The sequence below is a fragment of the Ursus maritimus genome, unplaced genomic scaffold (assembly GCF_017311325.1).
Source record: "Ursus maritimus isolate PB19 unplaced genomic scaffold, ASM1731132v1 scaffold_7, whole genome shotgun sequence".
Lineage (NCBI taxonomy): Eukaryota > Metazoa > Chordata > Mammalia > Carnivora > Ursidae > Ursus > Ursus maritimus.
In genome coordinates, this window is record NW_024426885.1 from 63576665 (window position 1) to 63602016 (window position 25352).

Genomic DNA, 25352 nt, shown 5'->3' on the forward strand with positions numbered 1-25352 from the left:
TGTTTAAAGTCTGATGGAAGTCTGCCATCTGTGATTGTTTTTCCCTCTCTAAATTTGTAGATTCTTTCTTTGTCTCCAAGTTCTGAAATTTCATGATGATGTGGTAGAGTGGGTTTCTATTCATAGTGCTGGTCACTCAAGTAGATCCTTTTACTCTGCAAACTCAGGTCTTCTGCTGTAGGGAAGTTTCTTGAATTATTTCTTTGGTTTCTTCTCCTCTATTTCACTATTTTTGCTTTCTGGAAACTTTTTTTTTTTTTTGAGAAAGGAAATGGATTTGAAATTCCTGAAATGGTCCTCTGCTTTCTTGTGCGTTCTCCTATTTTCTGTATTTGTTACTTTCTATGAGTTTTTTTTTCCCTCTGGGTTTTTCGTTTGTTTTTAGTGTTTTATTGCTTTATAAGTGTAAGAAGATCTCATCTCTCTCTGGACATCAATGAAAAATTTTAAGCTTTCTTCTTCCTAAAATCCCTCTGTTTCTTGTTCTGTTTGCTTATTTGTTTATTTTATTCCTCATGTTAGATACTTCTCAACTGTGCAGTGACTCTTGGCTGTTTGATCACCACTGAGCTCATTGGAAGCTCTCCGCATGGGGGAGAGCTTGCCATCCATGATTTCTACTTAAGTAAGAAGCCAGGGACATTTTACTGGGAAATTCCAATTCCCAGTGAATCCTAAATCACTGGGAAATCCCGGAGAAGACTTCCCATTTTCTGCCCTGAGGCTCTGTCCCTTTCTGGCTGGAGACCAGCAAAAGAAGGCTGCTCCCTCCTCATGTAGCTTCTGCCTTGCTCTCCTCTTCCCAGAGTCCAGTTACACGTGGGAAAAACTTTCACCGTGTTCCATAGGCCACTTGTACGATTTTCTGTAGTTTCCGTTCTTTTTTTAAAATCCTATCTTTTGTACATTTTTCCGTCTACACTTCCAATTTTCTAACCCTGTTTTCTACTGTGTCTTGTCAAGAACGGACATTGTATTTACAAGTGAACAAATGCCCATTCGATTCTTACATACATTCCAGGGCTCTGTTAAATCATCCACCTTTTAATTTCTTTCATCTGTTTTTTCCCCTCTTTTCTTCAACATACTAATCATAGCTGTTTTGAAGTTCTTATTTGCTTACTTCAAAATGTCGGGTGACCTGGGAGTCTGTTTATAGTATCGGCTTTATTTTGTTTTCGTTCATGTGCTCTGGCCATGCTTGGCAATTTCTCACTGCATGCCGGACATGACATATGAAAAGTCGTAGGCACGACACACCCGACGATGATGTAATTCTCCACAGAGGGTGCACCCTGCCTCTGCTAGACAAATAGAGTGGTGGCTGATTATTTCAATCCAGTCGAGGTTTTGCTGCAACGAGGCAAAACCATTCGCAGCCGTGGTAAACTCAGACCACCTCAGGTTTGTCCCTGGCCTTTGTGAGGATCCTTACGTGGGAATCTTGTGTGATCCCCTCCCCTGACGAGGCCCAAACTCAAGCTTTTCTTCAGGAAACTGCCAAGAAGCAACACTGCCTTCTGGAGATTTTCTGGTTAGGTTTTTGGCTTCCTGTTCTGCACAGCCCCAGAATTCAGCAAATGTTCTTCACAGAAATCTGTAGCATGCTTAAGGCCGCCCAAATCTCCACCGAAACTCCCTTGGTTTTTCTATTCCCCAGTAGTGGCCCCTGTCGGTAAAAAGCCCCAATTCTGTGTGCATTGAGAATCAGCAAAGGCACCCAAGTTAAAAATGGCAACAAAAAGTCCACTCAGCTCTTCCAGATCTTCGCCTCCCCAGAGTGCAGCTCCCCAGCTCCTCCTTTGCCCCAGCTGGAGCCCATTTCCATAGTTACCTGGTGTGGCCGCAGCAGGCTTCTACTAGCTACTGTGCCCCACTTGGAAAAACAAAAGTCACCAGGATTGATGATTTTTTCAGACGTGGGAAAGAATTTTCTAATTGTAAGATGAATTTGGAGATGTGTTCAAGCATTAAAATCATGGTTAGCATTTCCACATCGAATGTACCTTTTGCTGATAGAACATCGTTCATTGGTGATTTGGAAACTATTGCTTTACTAATTTATGCAAATCTTTATCCTGTTGACACATGTTTCTTATCCAGAACTAATATATCACATTTGTTAATATCACCACTGAGCTCATCACGGAGGTGCACATTAAGTTTCCAAAATACTAATTTTTGTTTGAAAACTCAAATTATCATTAGCAACTAATGCCATCAGTTACTTTCCTTGAACGGACAGACTTACATTGTTCGTTTTCAAGAAAATAATGTCAAAACCCAGGTCACAGTAATCATAGTTTCGTGTCAGTTGTATACTGTGTTTCGTGGAAAAGTCACTTTTCAGGTTACATCTCAAATGCCTTTCTTCAAGCTGACGATCGTACTTTAGTAATCAGCAGGCGTGCTTTATGTCTACTTCCCATCGGAAATCTGTGATATTCCTTTTGCCATGGCAGTTATTCAAGATGCTTTCTTAAAAGTTTGAAATAGTACAACATATCAGTAAACTTTGGTTCCTATCTCGAAACTTCAATGTGGACCGTTAGGGGAGGAAGTACAAATTGTTTGACTGTCTGGACTTACAGAGACACACAGGTGTATTTTGTGGCTACAGAGAAACTGTCTTGTGTGGGTCGTTGATGCTGTATGTCCTTTTATTTTGCAGCATCTAACATTCACAAGAGAATTTGACTCAGATTCTCTAAGACATTATAGCTGGGCTGCAGATACCTTGGACAACGTCAATCTTGTCTCAAGTCCTGTTCATTCTGGGTAAGTAATCTTAAGGTCACTTGCCTTTATCCTATTAAACGAACATTACATTTATTATTTGGAGCTATAAATTCATATCGACAGGCTTCATGTGTATAAAATATTGGTCTTCTGAAGATTTCATTAGTTGAGTATGTGTGATCTATGTTAGTGAGTCATTAGTTAATTCTTTTTCTGAGCAAAATGGTATATCTGTTTTCTGTTGAAGAAAGCACAGTGTTGGAAAGGAAAAGAATTAAAGTATTGGTGCATAAAAAATTCTTGCCTGTTCTGGTACTATTCCCAGGTCTTTAATTTCTCTTTTCAATTAAAAAAAAATAAATCCGGTCATTTTCCTTAATTTTACTTTATTTAAATGAAGTTTTATTTCTGAGTACCTGATTTTCCTTTCTAATGAAAAATTAAATATGTGGGTATATCTGTTCATTTACCTTGCTGTCTGCTTTCGTGCTTTGCTTTGAGCCTCAAATCTTCAGATCAAGTTTGGTACCTTCTGCATTCCTGAAATAAAATTAGGATTAAATTGTATTAAATTATAATTAGAAGAGAAATTAATTTTTAAATGGAAAGAAAGGAATTCACTTTTAAAAAGTGAATGTACCAATGTGTGTACCCCAGGGGTGCAGTGGTAAAAACCACATGGGACAGGCTCCTTCCTATTTTCCCACTGGTCGGCAGAATCTGGGGTAGGCAGTGGGAGGTGACCTGCTCCAACTGCTGAACTGATAATCAGCATATATTTAGATATGGGATTCTTCAGCTGTAGGAAATTAAAACATGGGCTCAATGAATCCACACAAATGGAATGGAAATAATTAAGATGATGAAAACATCCAGGTGTTTTCACCTCTGAAACTGGCATTTAAGCCATAAATTAGTTGTGATCCAGGACAAGGGTGGATTAGTTTGCAATTAAATAAATTAGCAATAAGTAACCTTCCTGAAATGCTATATGTATTATATGAAGTATTTTCTGCTGCTTTTAATTAAAATAAATCATAATAGCTAATGTTTACCTTTGTATGTGCCTGGCATTGTATTAAATGTTTTTACATGTATTATCTGACTTAATTTTTATTTGAACCTTGAAGTGATACTGCGAGATAGGTTTTATTCGTTACCCCCATTTTATAGACGAAAAGTCGGACTCAGAGTAATGCTGCAGGTTATTTAAAGTAGTCTTACAGAACTGCGGCTTGTCGCACAAAGAGTTGCAATATCATTCAAATAGAAATAATTGACATGAAAGGGCTTTATAAACTATACATGGTGGTCTTTGACTCATTAACATTGCATTTCTTTTACTCAATCAGAAAAATCTTTAGTTATAGTAATATTAATTTTTAATTGCTTAAATATTTACTCCACTGATGTTAGATGTTCATGGGTCTAATGTTGAGAAAGCAAAAAAAAAAAAAAAAATCAGTTGAGAAGGAAAATATAAAATACTTGGGACACACTCAGCGAGCAGCATGCTCAGGATTTTTTGTACCAAGCTTAGTGAATTGTTGCCATGTCACAAATACCTAGAACCAGCATCTTGTATTCTCTACATGGGAAAGAAAAGTCCTAGGGTCTAATTTAGTTAACTCATGTGCTTTGCTTCAAATGGTAGTTTGAGCTTCACATGAGAAGTTGAGGGAGCAGAGAATAATAAAATCAGAAGTAAACTTTCCCATACGCTGGAGACAATGAAATATTGGAATACACAAATTCTCTCTCCTTCCTCTTGAATTTATTGAAGGCAGTAGGCTTGTGCAGGAGAGCAAAGGTAATGGCAGTTAGCGTGGGCTAATTTGAAAAGGAAACTATCGACTTGATACTCACTTGGACACGATTCACTAATGCCAGGGCTGTGGTGGAGCCTCTGTAGCCACTTAAGGCGAATATTGTTCCAGGTTGTCCCACAAGTGCCAAATGCCTTGGTTTCACGTTCTGATGGTTTTTATTTTTCCTTTGCTTGTCATTGACATTTTCTGTTGCCTGCTTCTAATTATCTTACATTAATTTTTCCCATTTGCTTTCTAAATTATTTTGCAGCTATTCTTCTCCACTTCCTCAGTATGATTCAAGGTGATAACTGTGTCCTTTATGTGAACCATCCTTTTTTGTATTTTTAATTTATGTGAAGTTTTCCCACAGTTAGATGTGTCAATGTCTGTAGTGTATCAGCATTCGTCATCCCACTGTTCTTAAAACTAGAAACATTCATGTGTTAGTTTTAGATCATCCGTAGAATTCCTGCTTTAGTTTACATATTAATAAAATACAACAAATATGATTAAACATCACCTTTTGATTTGTTCCTAATAAGTTATATTGCATGAAATTTGATTTTGCACAGAATATGTAAGGAATGAGTTTGGAAAACAAATCACTGTATTTCATGATGTGACTGAGTAATAGGACCCTATCCTGCTTAACATGTGTTATCACCTTTCCTCAGTCTACTGGCTCTATAGAATTGAAAACCTTAGAATAAATAATTGCTAATGAATACCAGCTGGGCACTGGGTGCTATGCGGAACCCAGAGAAAGAGCTTCTTCTAATTTGTCGTTAAAATCTTCTAAGGCCTGTTTTTTCCATTTGGTTGTGATATTCTTTGTAGTTTGGGTATTTTTATATTGACGTGGATAACCTTCTTATACGACCTTCAGGCTGCTCAGCTACAAGTGTTTTTTTATATATATCCTTCTCACATAGATATATTTTCAGTATTAGTAACCTCGTCTGTCCCAGGCAGTTTCCTAAGTGCCCTTAACACAGTAGTTTTTGCTCAATGGATCACTCAGTAAACATTTATTATGTGCTTACTGTGTTTGGGACTGTGCTCAGCTCTGCAGGTCAAGCAGTGAACAAGACAGGCCTGATCTGAATTAACATCTATATTGTTGAGATCAGCTGCTTATTGCCAGGGCAAACATTGCCCTCCCAGTGTAAACATTCTAGTGTTTATTTGTGCTAATACAACCAAATTTTCAAGCCCAGAGTTTATCTTTGTTTTTTCGAAGTTTTATTTAAGTGATCTCTACACCCAACGTGGGGCTCAAACTCATGACCCCGAGATCGAAAGTCGGATGCCTCACCAGCTGAGCCAGCCAGGTGGCCCCCAGAGCTTATCTTGGATCATTTTTAATCCATTCTGTTGCTATTATTCCCCATCACGAGTTGATCTTCACTACTGAATGCTGGGAAGGATCAGGTTTTGTCCTAGGCTTCTTTATAAGGTTGCCCTATTGTCTGCATTACTGAGTAAAGGTAGCTGTTAAGTATGTGTCTATCTAAGACAATGTGGGCTCACCAGGGCAGTTTCAAGGGAGCCTTGTCATCGTTTAGCACTGGAGGCAATGCGTGTGGACACTTGCACAAGTGAACCAGTATCTTTGTCTCTGACTTGGGAGGTGCTGTGTTCTGTTTTGGTTTTGAGGGGGTCAGTCTCTTCCCCTCTTACTTTGAATAGTACCCTGGTTCCAGCCTCTCAAAGTAGGTCTAATGTTACCAAAAAACGTAATCCAGAGGAAAATGGCTAAATCCAAAATAAGCAGAAGGGCGTGAAGCTGATTCCACTAACCGATGACCAGAGTTGGTTCCGAACATCTGATTGGCTGAAAAATGAGCCCCATGCTATTTCCTTTCTCCGTGGGGATGGCCCGTCAGTTTGCTTTGTTGAAACAGTTACTCTCCTAAGGCTGAGAAGCATCACTCTTAAGGAAAAGGGCCCCAGCTAGGACCTCCATGCAAAGTCCTAAAATCTGTTTGCAAGATGTTAGGACTGCATTTAAATGAACTATATTTAGTAGAAGATTTTGATGGATGGGATTATTCCCTCCCCCCGATACTACAGGTATTCAGATAATTTTCTAATTATCAACATTTGGTGCTGTTCAAGTAATAAGCATATTTTCACATGTGAACGTGGGAATGCAAAGGGACGTATGTTCTTCTGTCCGACTTGCACTCTTCTATACGTCAGGCTCATTGGTGTACGTGCACCAGAGCGCTTTATAATACCAAAGATTCGAGGAGGATGCTGCGTGAGCTTGTGATAGGAATCAGGAATTGCAATATGCTATAACCCAGATAAGATACTATTAATTTCTTTACATTTTCACATCTACATGCCGACAAATAATTTTTCTTCATTAGCTTTAATAGAAAGGCCAATGACAGAATTATAGTATATAATTTAGAGACATTTTCTGAAAGTCTATAAGTATTCAGTTTTGTATGGCTATACAGATATTCAAGCGTAGGTTATTTTAAACAGTTTTAAGGCCAAATTTAAACTGAAAAGATTAAATCCCTCTCCATCAAAATTGCCTGAGCAAAATTAGTCACCTGCTTTTATTCTTATATTCTGCTTTGTGGTAGTAAAAATTAGAGTGTTCGGTCTGATTAAGTATATATTTATTTTATGAGCTGTACATGTTAAGACATACCGTGGAGTTTCATCTGACTTGTCAGGGAGAGAGGTTTCATAGTCAGCCTCTGGCTAAAAGCATTTATAGTTAAAATGACGCTTGAATATAGCTTAAGTCATCCTTAGAGACCACATAGTTCGTGTTTTTACACGCATGATGGTCCTGCAAGAGCCAGTCTTTATTCCAGCTTTGAAACATTCACTCTTCCTCAACGTGAGCGTCTAAGTCGTTGGCTTCCGTTAGGAGGCCAGCGTCCCCCCGAAAATAAGTTGTCGCGTCCCACTTTTTGCCCAGTTCACAAGTCGAATGCATGTTTGATGTGACTCCACTGTATTTACTTCCGATTTATTTTTAAAGAGAGGAAATGAGAGCTACCTTGTCTGTCGTTTCAAACCTTAACATTTAATCGCAGAACCTCCTGTGAAGATCGTGTTCTTCTCGCCTTGATTTGGCCTCCGGTCTCTCCTCACAGGTTTCTGGTTAGCTTCATGGTGGACGCGCGAGGCGGCTCCATGAGAGGCAGCCGGCACCACGGCATGAGAATCATCATCCCTCCGCGCAAGTGTACGGCCCCCACGCGCATCACCTGCCGCTTGGTAAAGAGACATAAACTGGCCAACCCACCCCCCATGGTGGAAGGAGAGGGATTAGCCAGTAGGCTGGTAGAAATGGGTCCTGCAGGGGCACAATTTTTAGGGTAAGTTATTTTCTCAATTTTTACCTTGGCCCTTGTATGATATATTTGGTTTCCTTTGCCCTTTTTAACTCAAGTAGCTAACTATTAAAACTACTTAGTTGGACCGTTTTGATCGAGCACACCTTTCGTGTAGCGTCAAAGGTCACAGAGCTGTGTAATTCTCTGAAAAGCTAGTAGGCTGATAACTTCCTTAACTCAGTTTGCCGGTCAAAGCTTTTACTAACCCAGAAGCATGTTCTCTGCTCAGTGAGTGCACGGAACCCCAGCGGCCCCCGTGGAAGTCAAGGCACCATTCTTAGGGAAAACTAGAGATGCCGGAACTGTCTCGCCACGTTGAATAAATGGCTCCTATGGGTACCTGTCTTGTTTAAAGATAATTTTTAGGGAAAGAATCCATGGTGATAGGGGCCTTTGAGAAAAGGAAACATGAATTCATTTTCTGAGGTGGCACTTGGGTGCAAAGCAGGCAGGCTCTGTCGTGACGGACAGTTTGTTCACAATTTCCCCTTCTCGTTTCTCTTCCTGCTGCATGGATGCTATTCAGTAAACTGCATCTTCCTACCAATCCTCCCCCTGTAAATGAGGGCGAGAGCTTGGTTAGCCGAATCCTGCAGCTTGGGCCTCAAGGAACAAAATTTATTGGGTAGGATCTTTATAGACAAGATACAGAATGTCTACAATTCTTTTTTCCATTTTCAATTTTTTTCTGTCACCCCCATGGTCGTCTTCTTGTCTTAATTTTATTTTTATCTTTTCAGTTTTTAATGCTTTCAGTTGATGTGTGTCACTGAAAGACACAGAAATCATAGTGGCTTGACTTAACTGTAGCCCCGTTACCTACCCTGCTTCGCCAGCATGTGGAATTCACTGCAAGCCTTCTGCTTCATAACTTTGTGCTTCTGTGAACCTTTCTTTAATTTGAAGTGTTTCAACTGGTTCTGATAGTGTTTAAGACAGACTGACGATCTAATTTTAACCCAGCGTAAGAGAAGGTATTTGCAGGCTTTGAATCAACATTTGCTGTAAATGATACATACGTGTGTGAATATATATATGTGTACATATATATATATATATATGTACGTGTCTGGAGTTACAGTTTTTTAAAAGTACATACTTATACATACTAAGTCATCTTTACGGGCTTTGAGAGACAGAAGTCCTCAAGAAGTAAACTGAATTTGATAAATGTTGGGAATAGAAGATACTAAAAGAAAGCCAACTAGGCAGCAGATAGCATATTCTTCTAAAGTTATTAAATTGTCTCGTTTTGTTTTGTTTAAGCTGAAATGTGTTGGTATTTGTTGTTTGTTTGCTTGTCTGTCCGATTGGTGGATTTGCCTTGGCAGTCTGCATGAAGAGACCTGTTATGAAAAGTATGCTTGGCTTTCACCTTGGTCAAAGGCCCTGGTTCATACCTTCTCTCCAGTATTGTTGAATGTCCTACACAAAGCCGCATTCCTTAAATATTTACAGAGACAGTATCTGATACATTAACCTGCAAAGATTGTATCTAGTTCTCAAAAAAAAAAATTAATGACAAATCATATGTGGTTAAAACCACGGTAAATATCTTAACTCTTGAAATTATTGACACTCTTAGCAATACTTGATTTTGTTTCTACCTATCAAAAAATAAAGGCACTATACAAATTTTCAGATCCTTAATTTGAATTAATTATAATTATTTTTCCAAAAGAAAAATTGTATTTATCATCCCATTTTAAGTGAATGCTTTTGTAATAAATGAAATGCTCCTTTGTACTGATGCCATTGGGTCATTACAATGACTCTCCCTTTTTATGTTCTTACCTATTTAAACCCGTGTCTCCTATTATCACATGTACATAAACACATGGATGAAGAGGTGAGGTTACATACAACCTCTGTAGGAGAATAATGATACTGTCTACTTAAATGTCATAAAATAAAGCTGCACAATCCAACTACATAAACTGTGTGTGATTGTGGTCTGCTTACTTCCATCCATCTTTTTTAGCATTTATCCTATTTTAAAAGTTAACAAAATTATTCCTGCGTTCGATTGGCTGTCTTCAATTTGCAGCCATCCTTTCACATTCTTTGGCAAAAGGACACTGTCAAAAATTAATGTATCACTGTATTACGATTTCAAACCAACAAGTGCTTTTTCAGAAGTGTATGTCTTCCTGTGCAGGTTCTATGACAGTTAGGACATTAAGTTGCCCACTACCATTTCACAAATTAAAACTCAGACAAAATGCCTTGACTGTACAGGCCATAAAATTCACAGAAAGTCACTGTTGGAGGGAGTGAACTGTTATGTCGATCGTTTCCTTGCTCAGGGACAAACACCTGTGATCTTTCAAAATAGGAAATCTACAGAATTTCTTTTTCAAAGAAATGACTGTGTCCTTTTAAATCATTAGCTTTTTTGTATAATATAATATAGCTATCGTGTTTTTAAAAATGGACCAACTTTCTTACGGTCTGTTTTCCTAACTTCCAATTCCTTGATTCAAAACTCCTGTTTATATGTGCGGAATATTTTCCCCTTATTGAATCAAAATGCCTCACAGGCAGTAGGCCCTTACGAATTGTTCGTGAATGAATGAATGATGGCATGTTTTCAGGCTTCTAACATGATTTAATTAGCAAATGATTCTGCAGCTTTGAAGTCATTCCCAACCTTAGTGGCACCTCTGATTTTCAAATGAATACTGTTAATGAAACTGTTGTGGAAAGTATGATACTATAAATGTATTTCATTTGATAGCAAAATAATGTGGATTTTTTTTCCAGCCCTGTCATAGTGGAAATCCCTCACTTTGGGTCTATGCGAGGAAAAGAGAGAGAACTCATTGTTCTTCGAAGTGAAAATGGTGAGACGTGGAAGGAGCATCAGTTTGACAGTAAAAATGAAGATTTAACCGAACTGCTTAATGGCATGGACGAAGGTAATTATGACGACTCCTTGTCCTTGTAAATGTCCGCAGGTCAAAACCAAAGGCCTGGCCGTGCCGAACTTCACGCGGCTCGAACGTCCCATGTTTGTATTCTGAGCTGGGTGTCCAGGTCCCCGGCGTTCATTGATGCTTTCGGAATCTCAGGCAGGAACTTCCTTTTAATCCGACAGACTTTTTTTCTCGCAATACTAATGTACAAATATTACAGTGGTGACTCTTTCAGTCTTTAATCAAATATGTTCATCTTTCCAAAACCCAAGAGAGTCTTCCAAGTGCAAGATGTGTAAGGAAGGGGGTGAATAATAACGGAAGGTATGCAAAGCATGCAGGGCATTTTTAAGGAAATACGTTCACATTTTATTTTTGGAATTATTATTTCCGGATCCTTCCCTGTATCTCTGTTTTGTCCCCGATTATTTCAGCATTCTTCATGAATTTTTATTTCCTATTGGGCAGTAATCACGGGGGAAAAAAAATAAGTTGCAGGCTAGTTATTGGAGTCTGTGTCGTGTTCTGTGACCTGGTAAGGCCACGTGGCTGAGCATGTCACTCTGATAGGGAGCATGTCACTCCCTCGGCTGTCTGAGCCTCAGAACCAAGCAGGTTTTCTGACTAGACATCGGGAATAGACTTGCTTCGAGACTAGCTACTTGATGCAGGGGTTTCCTTTAAAAAGGTTAAAAAAAATCAGAGACCAGGTTCACCCCAGAATGAGTCTTTCTACTGACTTCCTAATCACTACAAATTCAGCAGTTGTTCTAAAGAACAGCTTTACTGGAGATATAATTCACATACCATAAAATTCACTGGCTTTTGGAATGCATCCAGCATAGTCTCCTGGTTTCCCAGGGAGGACAAAGGAGCTGGACCGACTCGGGTGTTGGAGGGGTGACCGTCGGCAAGTTCTTTGGTCCCTGTGAGCCTCTTTTATTTCTGTAAAACGGCCATCACCTTCCTTACTCCAGAGGGTTGTGACTGGGAAAAAATAATTCTGCGAAGCACTTGTGAAATACAGCCTTTGACACACAGTAAGCCCTCCATAAATATCAGCTGTTGTCACTATTCATTCTAGAGAAAAAAGTTGTCCCGCCAAAGGTTCTGGATGAGACACAGTTAATCGCAGCCAACCAAGAATTTAAAGATGTTTTTACAGCAGGGTAGAAGGGAACTAATAATTGTTGAGTTCGTGAGGCAGTGATAAATTCCTTTCTGTAGTAGGATTTAAAACAAAAGTATAGTACTGTAAAGTAGGTAGTTTTAATCACGCCGTATAGATGAGGGAACTGAAGTTCAGACCAGTCAAGTCGCTTACTAAGGTTACCCAAACTGAGCAGCAGTGCAGGTGTTGAAATCTTGTTCTAACTTGTTTTCAAAGACTTAACCATATCCCACTGATTTTAGAAATGTGCGTCCCGTGGAGAAGAAAATAAACTTAAAGAGGAAAATTCCTACAAACCTCTAGATTTAAGGTCTAGAAGAATAGTCATCTTAAATGAGGATCATTAAATGTTTATATATGATATTGATATTTATATCCTATACCGTCTATAACTTCAAATGATTTCTAATAGGAACATGCAGTGGTAATTAAGAGTTCTAATTTTTATTACCTTAACTTATTTTAAAGCATGAAATGTAGTCATTCTCTTCTAAGGAAATTGATAAGAAGACACAATTGAAAGTTTTACAAAGAATACATCCTAAGGGAATGACTTGAGTTAGCATTTTAAAAATAGTACAAGACTACAGATGATTCAGGATTTTAAAATGGAGAGAAGAGAAATGGGTTTTCCAGAAAGGATAGTTATTTTGATTCAAGGAAAGTAAAGTATATAAATATTTTCATGTTTCTAGTATTTCTTTTTTGTTTTGAGATTTTACTTTATTTATGTAAGAGAGAGAGAGGGAGGGAGAGAGAGAACATGAGCAGGGGTAGCAGCAGAGGGAGAGAGATAGAGAGAATCTCAAGCAGACGCCTCCCGAGTGTGGAGCCCGATGCAGGGCTCGATCCCACAACCCTGAGACCATGCCCTGAGCTGAAATCAAGAGTTGGTGGCTCAACCAACCGAGCCACCCAGGTGCCCCCATGTTTCTAGTGTGTCTTAAATGCCAACATAGTAGATGACTAGTTATTGAAATGTAACCTCTCCTACACAAGGATTTTCTTTTCTTTTTTCTCTTCTCTCTTCTCTTCTCTTCTCTTCTCTTCTCTTCTCTTCTCTTCTCTTCTCTTCTCTTCTCTTCTCTTCTCTTTTTAATGGATAGTTACCTTAATACTGTAACTTCCTGAGGGCAGGGTACGTGTCTGAATCACCTTTGAAGCTCCAGTGTCAGACACAGCACTGATTTAGGCTTTTGCCCATTGCCGGTGAGGGGCAGGAAGAGGCACCTCCTTAAAATTATGTCGCTCTCTGGAGGAAAAGTTCTATTTCCTTTATTCCAAACATCATTAATGTTAATCTCCAGGAGAAAAAATTTAAAGAGGAGCATTTACTTTGAGGAAAGTTCTGAGAAATAACAATATTCTGGGAAAAATACTGAACATTCTAAAACAGTGCTGTCCAATAGAAGTCTATACGATGATGGAAATACTCTATATGCATATGCTGTCCAACAGTAATCACCAGACACGTGCTTTTGGAGTACTTGAAATGTGACTAGTGCAGCCGAGGAGGGTAATTTGTCATTCTGTTTCCGTAATTTCAGATAGCCACACACGGCCACTTGCTACTTCATCAGACACTGTAGTTCTAGCAAAAACACTGAGTAGTCTAGTATGTTCTCCTTCATTTTTGAGTATAGATTTTAGTATGTCCCAACAATCACAAGTGGAATTTTTTTTTAATTCTTAAGGTTTATTTATGGAATGGACTGCCATGATTTCATGCTGACTTGCATTTATTTTGTTTTTCATAAACCAGTTTTCAAATAGGAATTAGTCCTATTTTTGCTTAGTCAAATGATGCCCTCGGTGTTACCATACTCAGGGCTTCTGTTAGATGTTTTAAAGAAATAATGATAGAGCCCTTGGTCCCAGATTCTGTTGTTATCTTAGAAGTAGTAGAAAGAGTTTCCTTACTACAGTTTTACTTATTTTTTTAAAAGATTTTATTTATTTATTAGAGAGAGAGCATGAGTGGTGGGGAGGGGCAGAGGGAGAGGGAGCAGCAGACTTCCCGCCAAGCAGGGAGCTCGATCCCAGGACCCCAGGATCATGACCTGAGCCAAATGCAGACGCTTAACTGACTGAACCACCCAGGCACCCCATAAATGTCTCCTTTTTAACCCTCTTCCATAAATGAATCCTGCTTTATAACTAATCTGTATGCTACTTTTATAACTAGTCCTATTGTACCTTATTCTCTGAAAATTTCAAAACCCAAATATTTAAAAATCATCTTAGCCAATATTTTGATAACGGATTTTGACTAAACAACACATTCGTAAAGATTAGATTATGGTTCTGTAGTATTTCAGAACTTGCAAAGCCTTTCCAAATGCACAATTTCGTGATTAGAATTTAGGAGTTAGAGTAATTTCATAGTCAGAGTAACTTCAGGGTAAAAAAGTTTCAAGGAGAATAATTTTCCCAGTGTAATCTGTGGTTAGGATCGGGATCTGTGGACATCGCATAGACTGGAATTCTCATCCTGACCCCACCACTTACTGGCTGTCCAACCCTAACCAAGCACTCAATCTCTCTAAACTTTAGCTTCAGTCTGTAAAGTGAGGGTACCTCGCAGAGAACTAAGGGGGAACTGACAAGCTAATGTATGTAAAGTTCTTCACCCAAGGTCTGATACATGAGAACCACTCAACCGGTGTTAGGATCCATCGCCACCGCCAAGTACAGTTGTGCAGGAGAGCAGGTCGGGGCTAAAATCTTGACTCTCCCACTTGCCAAGCCCTCTGATCTGACACTGGCTGCAGGACAAAGGACAAAGGGGCACTCTTACCCAGTGTTCCCGAGTAATTTACCTGCAGGGCGGTATCCGCCCCCGTGGCACCCTCTTCCAGATCACACAAGGCTAGTCGAAGCCCTGGTCCTGGTTGACACCTCCCCATCACTGCTGCCCAGTCAGGAAATAGTAAAAAAATCTAGATCTAGACTTCTAAAATCCAGACTTCTGACTCCAAATTTAGCTGTTTTTCTATAATACTCCTTCACCTTTCTATGTTCTCAGATGAAGGATGCCTATGAAAGTGTTTTGTGTGGAATAAAAATGTTACGTAAATGTTAGCTGCTATTTAAAATTTCCATGACTCATCAAGGTACCATCTTAGTTCTTCTGTGACTCAAAAGGATATGATATGTATTCAGGAAAAAAACTGTCATTGCAAAATACAGTGGAATTAAGATTTAATTCTGCCACTAGCGAGCCCAGAGACAGAAGCATGTGGATGGTTCGCTGATGAAGCAGGTGTGTTACCAAAGCTCTATTGAAGTGAGAGGCTAGGATGACACAGGACAGGTGGTCTGGGTGTGAAGAACCTACTGTTACCGCTGGGATATCATGTGGCAGAGCAACTTGTCTCTTTAGCAGCGGACACAGGTCTTGTCTGAGCATTTGTCTAGTCTCTGCTGAGAAAAAGATACTGCAAAACCCAAAATACTCATTCTCTGCTCCCCCCCAAAACATCAGTTTTAAAGTGCACCAAGCTGAATCCACTTCATAAGTTTAAAACCTTTTGTTAATTAAACTCACAGAGTTCCATTAAACATGCTTAAAATTGTGCCTGCAAAGTCAGACCCCAAGGGGTGTTTTGTAGTTTGTGGTTTTGCTGGAACTGGGAGTATTTACTAGCAGAAGAATCCTTCCTTCTTGGAGGTCTTAGAATTGAAGAGCTTGAGAAATGCTCCCATCCTGCACTGTCGCTACGGTCACCACTGGCTGCCTGTGTCTATAGAGCACACAGAACTCGTGCACTGAGCTATGCCGTGGATGGAAAATACAGCAGATACACAGAGTACCCCCCAACAAATCTAGATCTCATTAATAACTTTTACAATGGTTACATGTTGAAGTGGTAATTGAAGTGGTAATATTTTGGATATACTGGGCTAGGTAAAAGATAGGGGTTTAAATTAATTTCACCTGTTCCTTTTTATTTTTCCAGTGTGGCCATGAGGACATTTAAAATTACAAATATGGCTTGCATTCTATTTCTTTTAGACAGTGCTCCTCTGGACAGCGTGTAGACTCGTGTAGCTGCATTTATTAGGTTTTAAAATCAAAATCTTTGCTACCTAAGCATCATAAGATTGCTTTGAGGATATAGGGATTATGCTATTATTTTAAAATCCCAGCCACTATATTGGAACAAAGTGTGGCTAAAGATCCCCAAACAGTGCTACAGTGCCAGGAAAATGTGTTCCTCGCTGTTGTCATTGCTTCACTTTCCCATGAGACCAAGTGAAAGTTTTAAATAATCCATTTTAGATGAAATAATTATGCTATTTCTTTTTGTAAATTGAAGCAGGAAGGAGATATTGATACCTATAATGTTACATAACAGAAAACAAATTTTCCATAATTTATTATCTAACTGTATCAACAGTAACTGCAGAAACAGACTTCTCAGTTAAAAATTGCTACTGTGGTTCATTTCAGTTGAACTTGTTTTTAATTTATCAGCCATGAGACAAAGAGTAACCTTACAGCATCAAGTTAGATTGTAGCAACAGCGGAGCCCTGAGAAGCGAAATGGGTAGCTTTATGTTGTACACAGCGCCATCTGTGGACCAAATCTGTTAACAAATTTGAAAAATTCTGGAGGAAAAGTAAAAATCGAACTGAACCAAATCAAGATTATGTTAGGGTGTGGGGGGGAAGTGCATACCAAATACTGTCAGTTAAACCATCACAAAAAACTGACTGACCTTTGATCTGTGACCATAAGACTCATTTTAAATCCGTTGCATGACACCTACCACGTTGCAAAAGGAAAGGAGACTATACAGGAATGGTTCCCCACACCAACTAGCCGGGAAATGAGAACGGGACCAAAGCAAATGAACGTTAATAATGCCGGTTTTATATATGCCTATGTATGTGAATTTGCCAGCATTTACATGTCTTTATGAAGCATTAGTGGGTCAAAACAATGATGTCAGACACCCTGACCCACACGTCAGACAGAATGGGGCTCTTAGCCCTCTGAGGACAGGGAGGCAAGTCTGAGAGATTGGATGTAAGCCTTTGTCGCCTATAGTGAGGATGTGAATAGAGGCCAGTATGCCAGACACAGCAAGTCTAGGCCCCTCGGAGTTCAGTGTGCTTCGTATCTGTTGGGCATGCTGTGTTACTGATTTATGGTGTTCAGCTTTAAAACATTATATAGGATCCTGATTTTGAACAAGGGATTATATTACTTGTCTTTTGCCTGGATGTAGTAGTAATAGTTTAAACAAAGGGTTGAAGAAAGTGACATAATGGAGCTAATTGCCTGAAAGCCGTGCTTTTTATTTACGTAACTGGAAAAGTAAGCAAATATGGAACATTTTCCTGGAAAAAAAAACACATAGAGGAGCAGATGCAAGGAATATAAGGTTTCTGCAGTCCTGGAGAAAAACCTTAGAATGATTGTTCTGACATGACCAAACATCCCCTCCCTGACTTCTCTTCTGGAAAGCCTTCACTAAACCCCAGAGTAAGTTAGATCCACCTGGTAAATATGGCTGTGACACCTGGCCTGTCTTCTTCTGTAACAAGCAGCTTTGAACTTTGCCGTCTACCTTGATGTGCTGTAAAGTCCCTGTGGACAAGGACCGGCTCTGACTCGTTGACAGCCATATGCCCGGTGCGTGGAACAGCTCTTGGCGCGTGACTGTCATCTCGCCATGGTGAATGAATGGGAACATGAGTGCTTGGTATCCAGGCATATGTACCCGCTTTTGACGATACATTTCCTTACTAACTCAGTGACCCACACCCAAGAGAGAAAGCAACTTTCTAAAGGAAGGGATGCCACAACCAAATGAGGAGAGGAGGTCTGGGTGGCAGGGAAACGCAAATGATTATTAGAAATTCATTTTAAAAATACTTTTAAGAAATACGTTTGTCAGAAACTATATGGATTGCTAAAGCTGGAGGGGAAAACAAATAGATGTATCATTGTTTCTAGACATTCTTCATCATCAGCACTCAATGCATTGCGCAAATCTGAATAACAAAGACGATCCTTACCTTGCATAGTTAAAGATGTAAAATAATGCTGATCCAGACAGACAGAAAGCAGTTGCCAGAACTGAATAAGAATATGAGTTAAATTACTGAAATTGTAGGGGCGCCTGGGTGGCTCCGTCAGTTGAGCAACCGACTCTTGGCTTCGGCTCAGGTCATGCATGATCTCAGGGTCCTGGGATTGAGCCCCGCATGGGGCTCTGCACTCAGCTCAGAGTCCACTTGGGATTCTCTCTTGCCCTCTGCCCTTCCCCCTGCTCTCTCTCTCTCTCTCTCAAATAAATAAAATCTGTTTTAAAAATTACTAAAATTGTTGATGTGCATGGAAACCTCTCTGTACTCTTTGCAACTTTCCGTGAATCTATACTTATTTCAAAATAAAAGCTGAGCAAAATTGAGAAGTTTTCTATAATGTATACTGAAGAGGAAGGGTCAGTTGTATCACTTGGTTTTGGGTTTTTTTTCCTGCAACATCTTGGACAGGCTTGTTACAAATGTTGCATTTTCAGATGAAGCTGAACTTGAATTCTAAGGAAATGAATGTCTACAATTTTCTGAAATATTAGAATGAATATATGACCTGTGCTCTACTGTTCCACATATTCTATAGCCAGAGTTGAATGATGTAGACTTGTCTTTTATTTCCTTAATTTCTCCCAATTTATCTATAAGATCTTATATTTAATTTTCTGTAATTGGTGAAACTTTCTTTTGAAAAATGGAATGAAATTAAAATGATAGTGATTAAGATTTATACACCATAGAAATACAGAGATAATGTAATGTGGGGTTTTTTGTGGTTTTTGTTTTGTTTTGTTTTAATCCAACCTGGATCTGCCATAGAGTGGTTTTCTGGTTCTCCTCTACTCCAAAGCTGTGTGACCTTGGAAAGAATATGTCACCTAAATTATTACATGAACAGAACTGTGCTGGTGGTTTTCTATCATTTATTCACCCCAGAGGAAACTTTTCTTGTCCTGATCTTAGAGACAAGGAGCATTAAGGTTCAGAGGTCAGGAACCTGTCCAAAGTCCAAGCTCACGGGTTGAGGGTTGGATTTGAACCCAAGGCACCTGTCTCCACTGACTTCCCACAGATCCATGCTGACTAGCTTGCCGTTTTGGATTCCAACATTCTAGGCCTCCATTTTCCCCCACCCCTCATATCAGATACTCCTCTTTAGAGGAGCAAGCTGCACAGAATATCCACCTGCCTAGAAATTACACTGTGGATATAGAAATCATCTTCTGCAAAAACTTGAGGCTGTCTTCCTTTGATAGACTATTCACACTCAAACCTGACCTTCGCACTCACAAACAGCCTTCAGAACACAAATTTGGTCTAGGAAAAAGAACCATGGTTCCATTTGAGCAAGTTATTGAGACATTTAATCATCTGCAGATAAGAGTGAGGCAAAACTAATCAAGGATGATCATTTGAAAACTTTGAGAGTAACTCACTTAGTGGGGATGCGATTTCAGTCCTGTTACTTATGCTTCGTTGTATTATGATCTCCATAACCATTTATATTGGCAAAGCATTTTTTGATTTTTAGTGCTGTGTTGCAAAATCTCAGTTACAGAGAGAGCTGTCCCACTTTTTGCAAATAAACCAAATGAGTTACCAGGTGCTTAAGAAATTTATCATTAATCAGTGAGGTAAGAAAGCTGTAGAACATTAGCTTCCATTTCTTGCCCAGCAGAAAACGCCATTGTACTCAGGGCTTTCTGCTCACAGAGCGGGCCAGTAAGAAGCCGTGTCACCTTGCGGACCAGGGTATCTGCGTATCTCTCCATTACTCATCCACTTACAGCCACTGCCCCTGTGCCAGCTAGGCTGCAAAGACACTGTGTTAAATAGTGGGTGAAGTTCCCGTCTGTGTGACTTCATCCCTTCTCCCCCACCCTCTTTCTAGACCTAACTTCTAAGCTCTAAAGCAGACAAGTCACTCTGGGCAAGTCACTTTCTCTCTCTGAACTTTAGACACCCTCTTTACCAAATGCTATGTGGCCAAACAGTAACTCACCTGCCACAAAGCAGACATTCAGTAAGTGTAAATTTTAACATTCCGCCTGACCAAAACTACCTGTTTCAGAACACACCTCTTTCTTTTCCCTTTAATCTTACTTTTTGTGAAAACTTTATTAGTAACAGATTAAACAGACAGAGGGGGATTCAGGGTCCTGTCATAGTCTATGGCATTATCAATCACCCCGAAAGGTAAGATCTCTATTTTTATGTCATTTTCTCTTTGATTCTATAGATACAGAGTGGTTTAGTAAATATTTTTAAAAAGCAAAGCCCTTTAAAACTAATGGACGTTAGTGCCCCACAAGCTCCTCTTCTCATACTGAACCATCCTTGAGATGTTTTTCAGAGGATCCTATTGTCATGTTTTTAATTAATTGGGGTCTGAGTTTTTAAGGACAGATACCGGGTGACAGTCTGCCAAGACTTTGCTTCCCACACATATCAAGTCATAAAGTCACCTGAATTGAATGTGAAAAGTAGCTTTTCAGGTGCTACCCCTGGCCTGCCAAGTCAGAATCTCCACAAGAGAAGAAGCCTTGGAATCTCTGTCTTTAATAGATGCCGCTGGTGTTGCTTATGGTCTAGCCAGTTTGGGGCACACAGAGCTGGGTTCTCTGTGGGCACGAAGAGGACACGGGCATCATATTTGCAGATTATTTTGTTGGGTTTCTCTATGTGAAGGGTGGGAGCAAAGCAAAGATTCTTGGTAAAGTATTCCTGCTTCTTGGACCTAAGTAATAGACCATTTTAAAATCTGAATACAAATACAGTCCTGGAAAGAATACTGGCGTTGTTCGTTTTACCTGATCAGACTTTTTTGCTATTTGCCTGGAAATCTGACTTTTCTGACATACCCTTGTAGTTTGCAACACAGAACTTTCAGAAGAGTTTTATATTCTCATAAGTTTTTGACACCCTTTGGGTAAACATCCATGAAGTAAACAGTAATTTCTCTTATAAACACATGGATATAATAAAATTTACTGTGGATTAAAAAGTACAAAGACAAGAGCTGCTTTCCACATACAATTTAAAAAGAAACTATTAAAAGAGCAAACAGTAACTGGTCTCTACTACTATACATATATATATATATTGTATATATATATATTTTAAAGCAAGTTTTAAAGAATTATGTAGGTCTTTGGTATGAAAAGTGTGAGTCTCATTATTTCCCAGGGAGGTCTTTGTTCAGTGGATCCTAGTTGAGTACCTACAATGTGCCAGGCCTCAGTATCCGACATCATTTAATTTAGTGTAATTTAACTGTGGTTACTTCCCATTTTATGAAAAGAAAATCTGATTTTAATACACATTAATAGTTTATCAAAATTACAATAGAATCAAAAGCCTTGTGATAAGGTGCTCACAATGGGGAATGTGGCCACGAGTCAGGGCTTCCCAGTAGCTGAGTGTGGCCAGCCTTCATCCCTCCTGCAGGCTCCCAGTTAGTGGGGTCTTTGGTTACCTGAAACAAACAGTCAGCTAAGATCATTTCATGATTGTGTTTCAGTTTCCTTTTTTTAAAGCAAGAAATAGAGAAAAAATTTGCTTGAGTTGAATCTACACATTAAAATATTAATAATCTGCTATAACATTTATTATGTTTATGTATATCATATTATTAAATACTAGTATTAGTATTATTACTCATGTAATAATACACAAGTGTAAAGTCATTATAATTTTCCTCTTCTCTTCCCCCCCCTTTTATGTAAATTATATGAATTTACACATAGACATGTAAAGATGTGATTAGTTGATTGTGATCACATTTTTGGTGAATTTTCCATTTTATATGGGTTGGAGATTACATATTAAAATGTATACTTCTACCCCGTTCTTTTTAATACTGCACAGTATTCCATAGAATGAATATATCATAATTTATTTGACCTTTGTCCTATATGATAACCAATAAGATCTTGTGATAGATTTTCAGGTTGTAAGAATTCCATAGTAATCTTACTAACTGGCTTTCACTTCGTGCTCTTGCTTCTCACGTTTACCTACTGTCTCCATCATTTAATGTCTTACTTATACAGCTATCCCGGTGTGTAATAGCCTAGCCTTCCACTGTAGCTCTTAAAGAGATTGTGCTTCTTCTTATAAACCAATACTTAAATACTTTTTGTAGTTTTTACATTTGTATTGACTTTTATCCTCAGAAAATAAATTAAAAATAAGTATACATAGAAACAGAATATAACCTGGTCCATTTCATCATACAGAGGCCTGGGATCTGAGTAATTCAAGAAGGCAACGTGTGTATGATACTGTTTAAAGAGTGGTGCTTGGAGATTCCGATGTCTGAAATTCACACAGTAGTTGTTTCTTTGGGTTGAGGCTTATCTTTACAATACCTATAAGGGGCACCTGGGTGGCTCAGTCATTAAGCATCTGCCTTCAGCGCAGGTCATGATCCCAGGATCCTGGGATCCCTGCTCAGCGGGAAGCCTGCTTCTCCTTCTCCCCCTCCCCCTGCTTGTGTTCGCTCTCTCACTGTGTCTCTCTCTGTCAAATAAAATCTTAAAAAAAAAAAAAGTACCTATTAATAAAATACCTGTTATAAGGGGCGCTTGGGTGGCTCAGTTGGTTAAGCGTCGGACTCTTGATTTCAGCTCAGGTTATGATCTTACGGGTTGTGGGATTGAGCCCCATGTAGAGCCCAATGGCAGGCTCCGCACTCAGTGGGGAGTCTGCTTGAGATTCTCTCCCACTCCCTGGGCCCCTCCCCCAGCTCACGTGCTTGCTGTCTCTCTTAAATAAATAAATAAATAAATCTTTTTTAAAAACCTGTTAAAATACAACATTGAAGATCGATAATTATGCAGATTTTAATGGTGACAGAGAAATTGCTAGCAGCTTTAAAATAGAGTGGATACAACACAGAGTGTCCCAAAACCACTGGCAAATCCTAAAAGACGTTAGAAGTCAAGTGTGGAGTTAGAACCCCGAGCTTCTCCGTTTACCACTCATCTGCTGCAGGGCATGCTAACTTTATATTTGGGGTGGTTTTGATGCTTTATCAAAGGCAATAGAGCAGAGGTGTGGACTGGCTCTTCCCAGTCCATCGCTATACAGTTTCCAGGGGTGATAATGGCGGTCCCCCCAACTCCTCACAAATGTACGTGCACAAATGTATGTACAACATTCACACACACAGACAGCTAGGAAGTTCGTATTGCCCCAAGTTCTCCAAAAGGTTCCTTGCTGCCCCTGGTGCGTCCAGACTGATCTTGAGTAGACGTCATACTCACAGGATACATGGCTTGTTACACGCAGAGTCAGGAAATCTGTCTTGTGTGGAGGATGTAATTTCACGGCAGAGTCTTCTTAAATTGCTTATGCTGTGTGGGGCCCTGCACGATTTCTAAAGGAGCCATAATCCCAAGTTTGAGGCTCAGGTAAAATGTGTCAGCTTTGCTGCGGCTGGTGGGCCACATGGCGGAACCAATGATCAGGGCTCTCTCGGTTGCAGCACGAATTATGAACTCTGGGAACTCAGACTTTGTAAAATAAGCCAAACCACGGGAAGGGAAATGTATCTGCTCTGTATGGGAAACTTTGATTTTGTCAATTGCTGAATGGGTGAAAACTTCCCCAGAATATTTTCCTGAGCAAACTCTTTGATTCCTTCCTGTCTTTCTATATAAACCTTTCTTTCTTTTTTAAAATTATTTGCCTTCATTTTCTTTTATTTTCTTTCACTAGAAATTCAGTATTTGGTTTGGGACAAAGCAAAGGAGAAGCAGATGGTCAGGAAGCAAAGTGGACCAAATTCCAGTTCCATTTTGGTCTGGGTAGAACCCTGTTTTGCCTATTTGCCAATTAATTTGGTGTTCCTACCTCAGAGCTTGATGGTTAGTCTATAAAATGAGAAGATATCACTGATCCAATTATCTAACCATCCATCTTACCTTTCTATAAATTTCTGTTTGGAGTAAGCCATGATCTCAGTCCTGTGATGAAGGAGGCAGACATGTTCATAGTTCAAAAATGGTAGGACACGTACTGGATGTATCAGAGGTATGAAGAGAGGGCTATGTGAGTAACAACAAAAACAAAACCAACAGCTCTCCCTGAAGTCTGGGAATTTTCCCTTTATTCGGTAACAAAACCATCCCAACTATGTAAACTCACGGTCTTCTTACCTCTTCACCTCCTCACCTCCAACCCCACCTCCCATCCCTCTGAAGTGACCAGTTGCTAATGGCCTGAATGTCTCTTCTACAAATTTCTCTTATAAATAAAAGTATACAAATGTGCAGATTACATTTTTCCCTAAAAAGGATCAGATTGTGCATTTTGCTCTGCATCTTGCTTCTTTCCTCACATTATATGCTTTATACCAACCAGTCACTAGCAGCCTGGCTCCCTCCTTCCCTCAAATCTCTCACCTACTGTCACCTCTTCAGAGAGGTGTTTTCCGATCATCATATTTAAATAACCTCTCCCTCTCCCGCCCGCACGATGTCTCCGTGTAACTGTTTCACCATGATACTTCCAGTTCTCCCTCACAAATTTATTTTTCCAAAATACCCTTGGCTAGTCTCAAATATTTATGTCCTATCTTGTTTAACTAGGTATTTCCCTGCAAGTTATCAAGTTTGATCTTATATGCTTTTATATGCTTTTCTGACCAGTTTTCTGCTTCTGTGAATTGCGAATTTATGGTGTTTTGCCATTTTCTGTTGGCTCAGCTGTCATCTCTGTCAACTCGTAGCCGCCATGGAGATTGAGCCATTTGATCCATTATGTGTCACCTGTGACTGTTATCTTTCCTAGTCTCCCTTTTGTCTTTCAGGCTCACTATTTTTGCCATAGAAAACTTTACATTTTTATAGTCAAAACAACCTTTTAGGCCTCTGGGTTTCCAGTTGTAAATACAAAAATTTCTCCTAACCATGGCTGAAACATATTCTCTTGATTGCTTTATGGTAACATTTTAATATTTTTAAAGTAGTTAAGTCTCTTATCCAGCAGGAATTTGTATTTGTATATAATAAGATGGAGTAATTTAGCTCTGTTCTGCCAAATAGATTTTCAGTTATGTCAACAGAATCTTAAATAAGCCCTCTTTCCCCCACTGATTTGAAGCTTAAATATATGACTTTTATTTAAATATATTCATTTAAATATATAATACACAAAAATAGATATATGTAAACTTACATATATATCATGTATGTGTATATACGTATATAAATTTATATCTATTTCTTGACCTCTATTCTTATCCCCCTGACCTATTTGTCTAATCATATATATATATATATATATATATATATATAT

General features: G+C 39.2%; 1 protein-coding gene across 1 annotated transcript in view; it reads left to right on the top strand.

Moving 5' to 3' along the window:
• ANK3 (ankyrin 3) overlaps positions 1-25352 on the top strand; it is a 329444-nt gene that overhangs the window by 246692 nt on the left and 57400 nt on the right. Inside the window, exons 26-28 of the mRNA XM_040624672.1 lie at positions 2672-2778; positions 7673-7897; positions 10679-10833. Coding sequence (XP_040480606.1) covers positions 2672-2778; positions 7673-7897; positions 10679-10833 — 487 coding nt within the window. The remainder of the gene's footprint in view (positions 1-2671; positions 2779-7672; positions 7898-10678; positions 10834-25352) is intronic.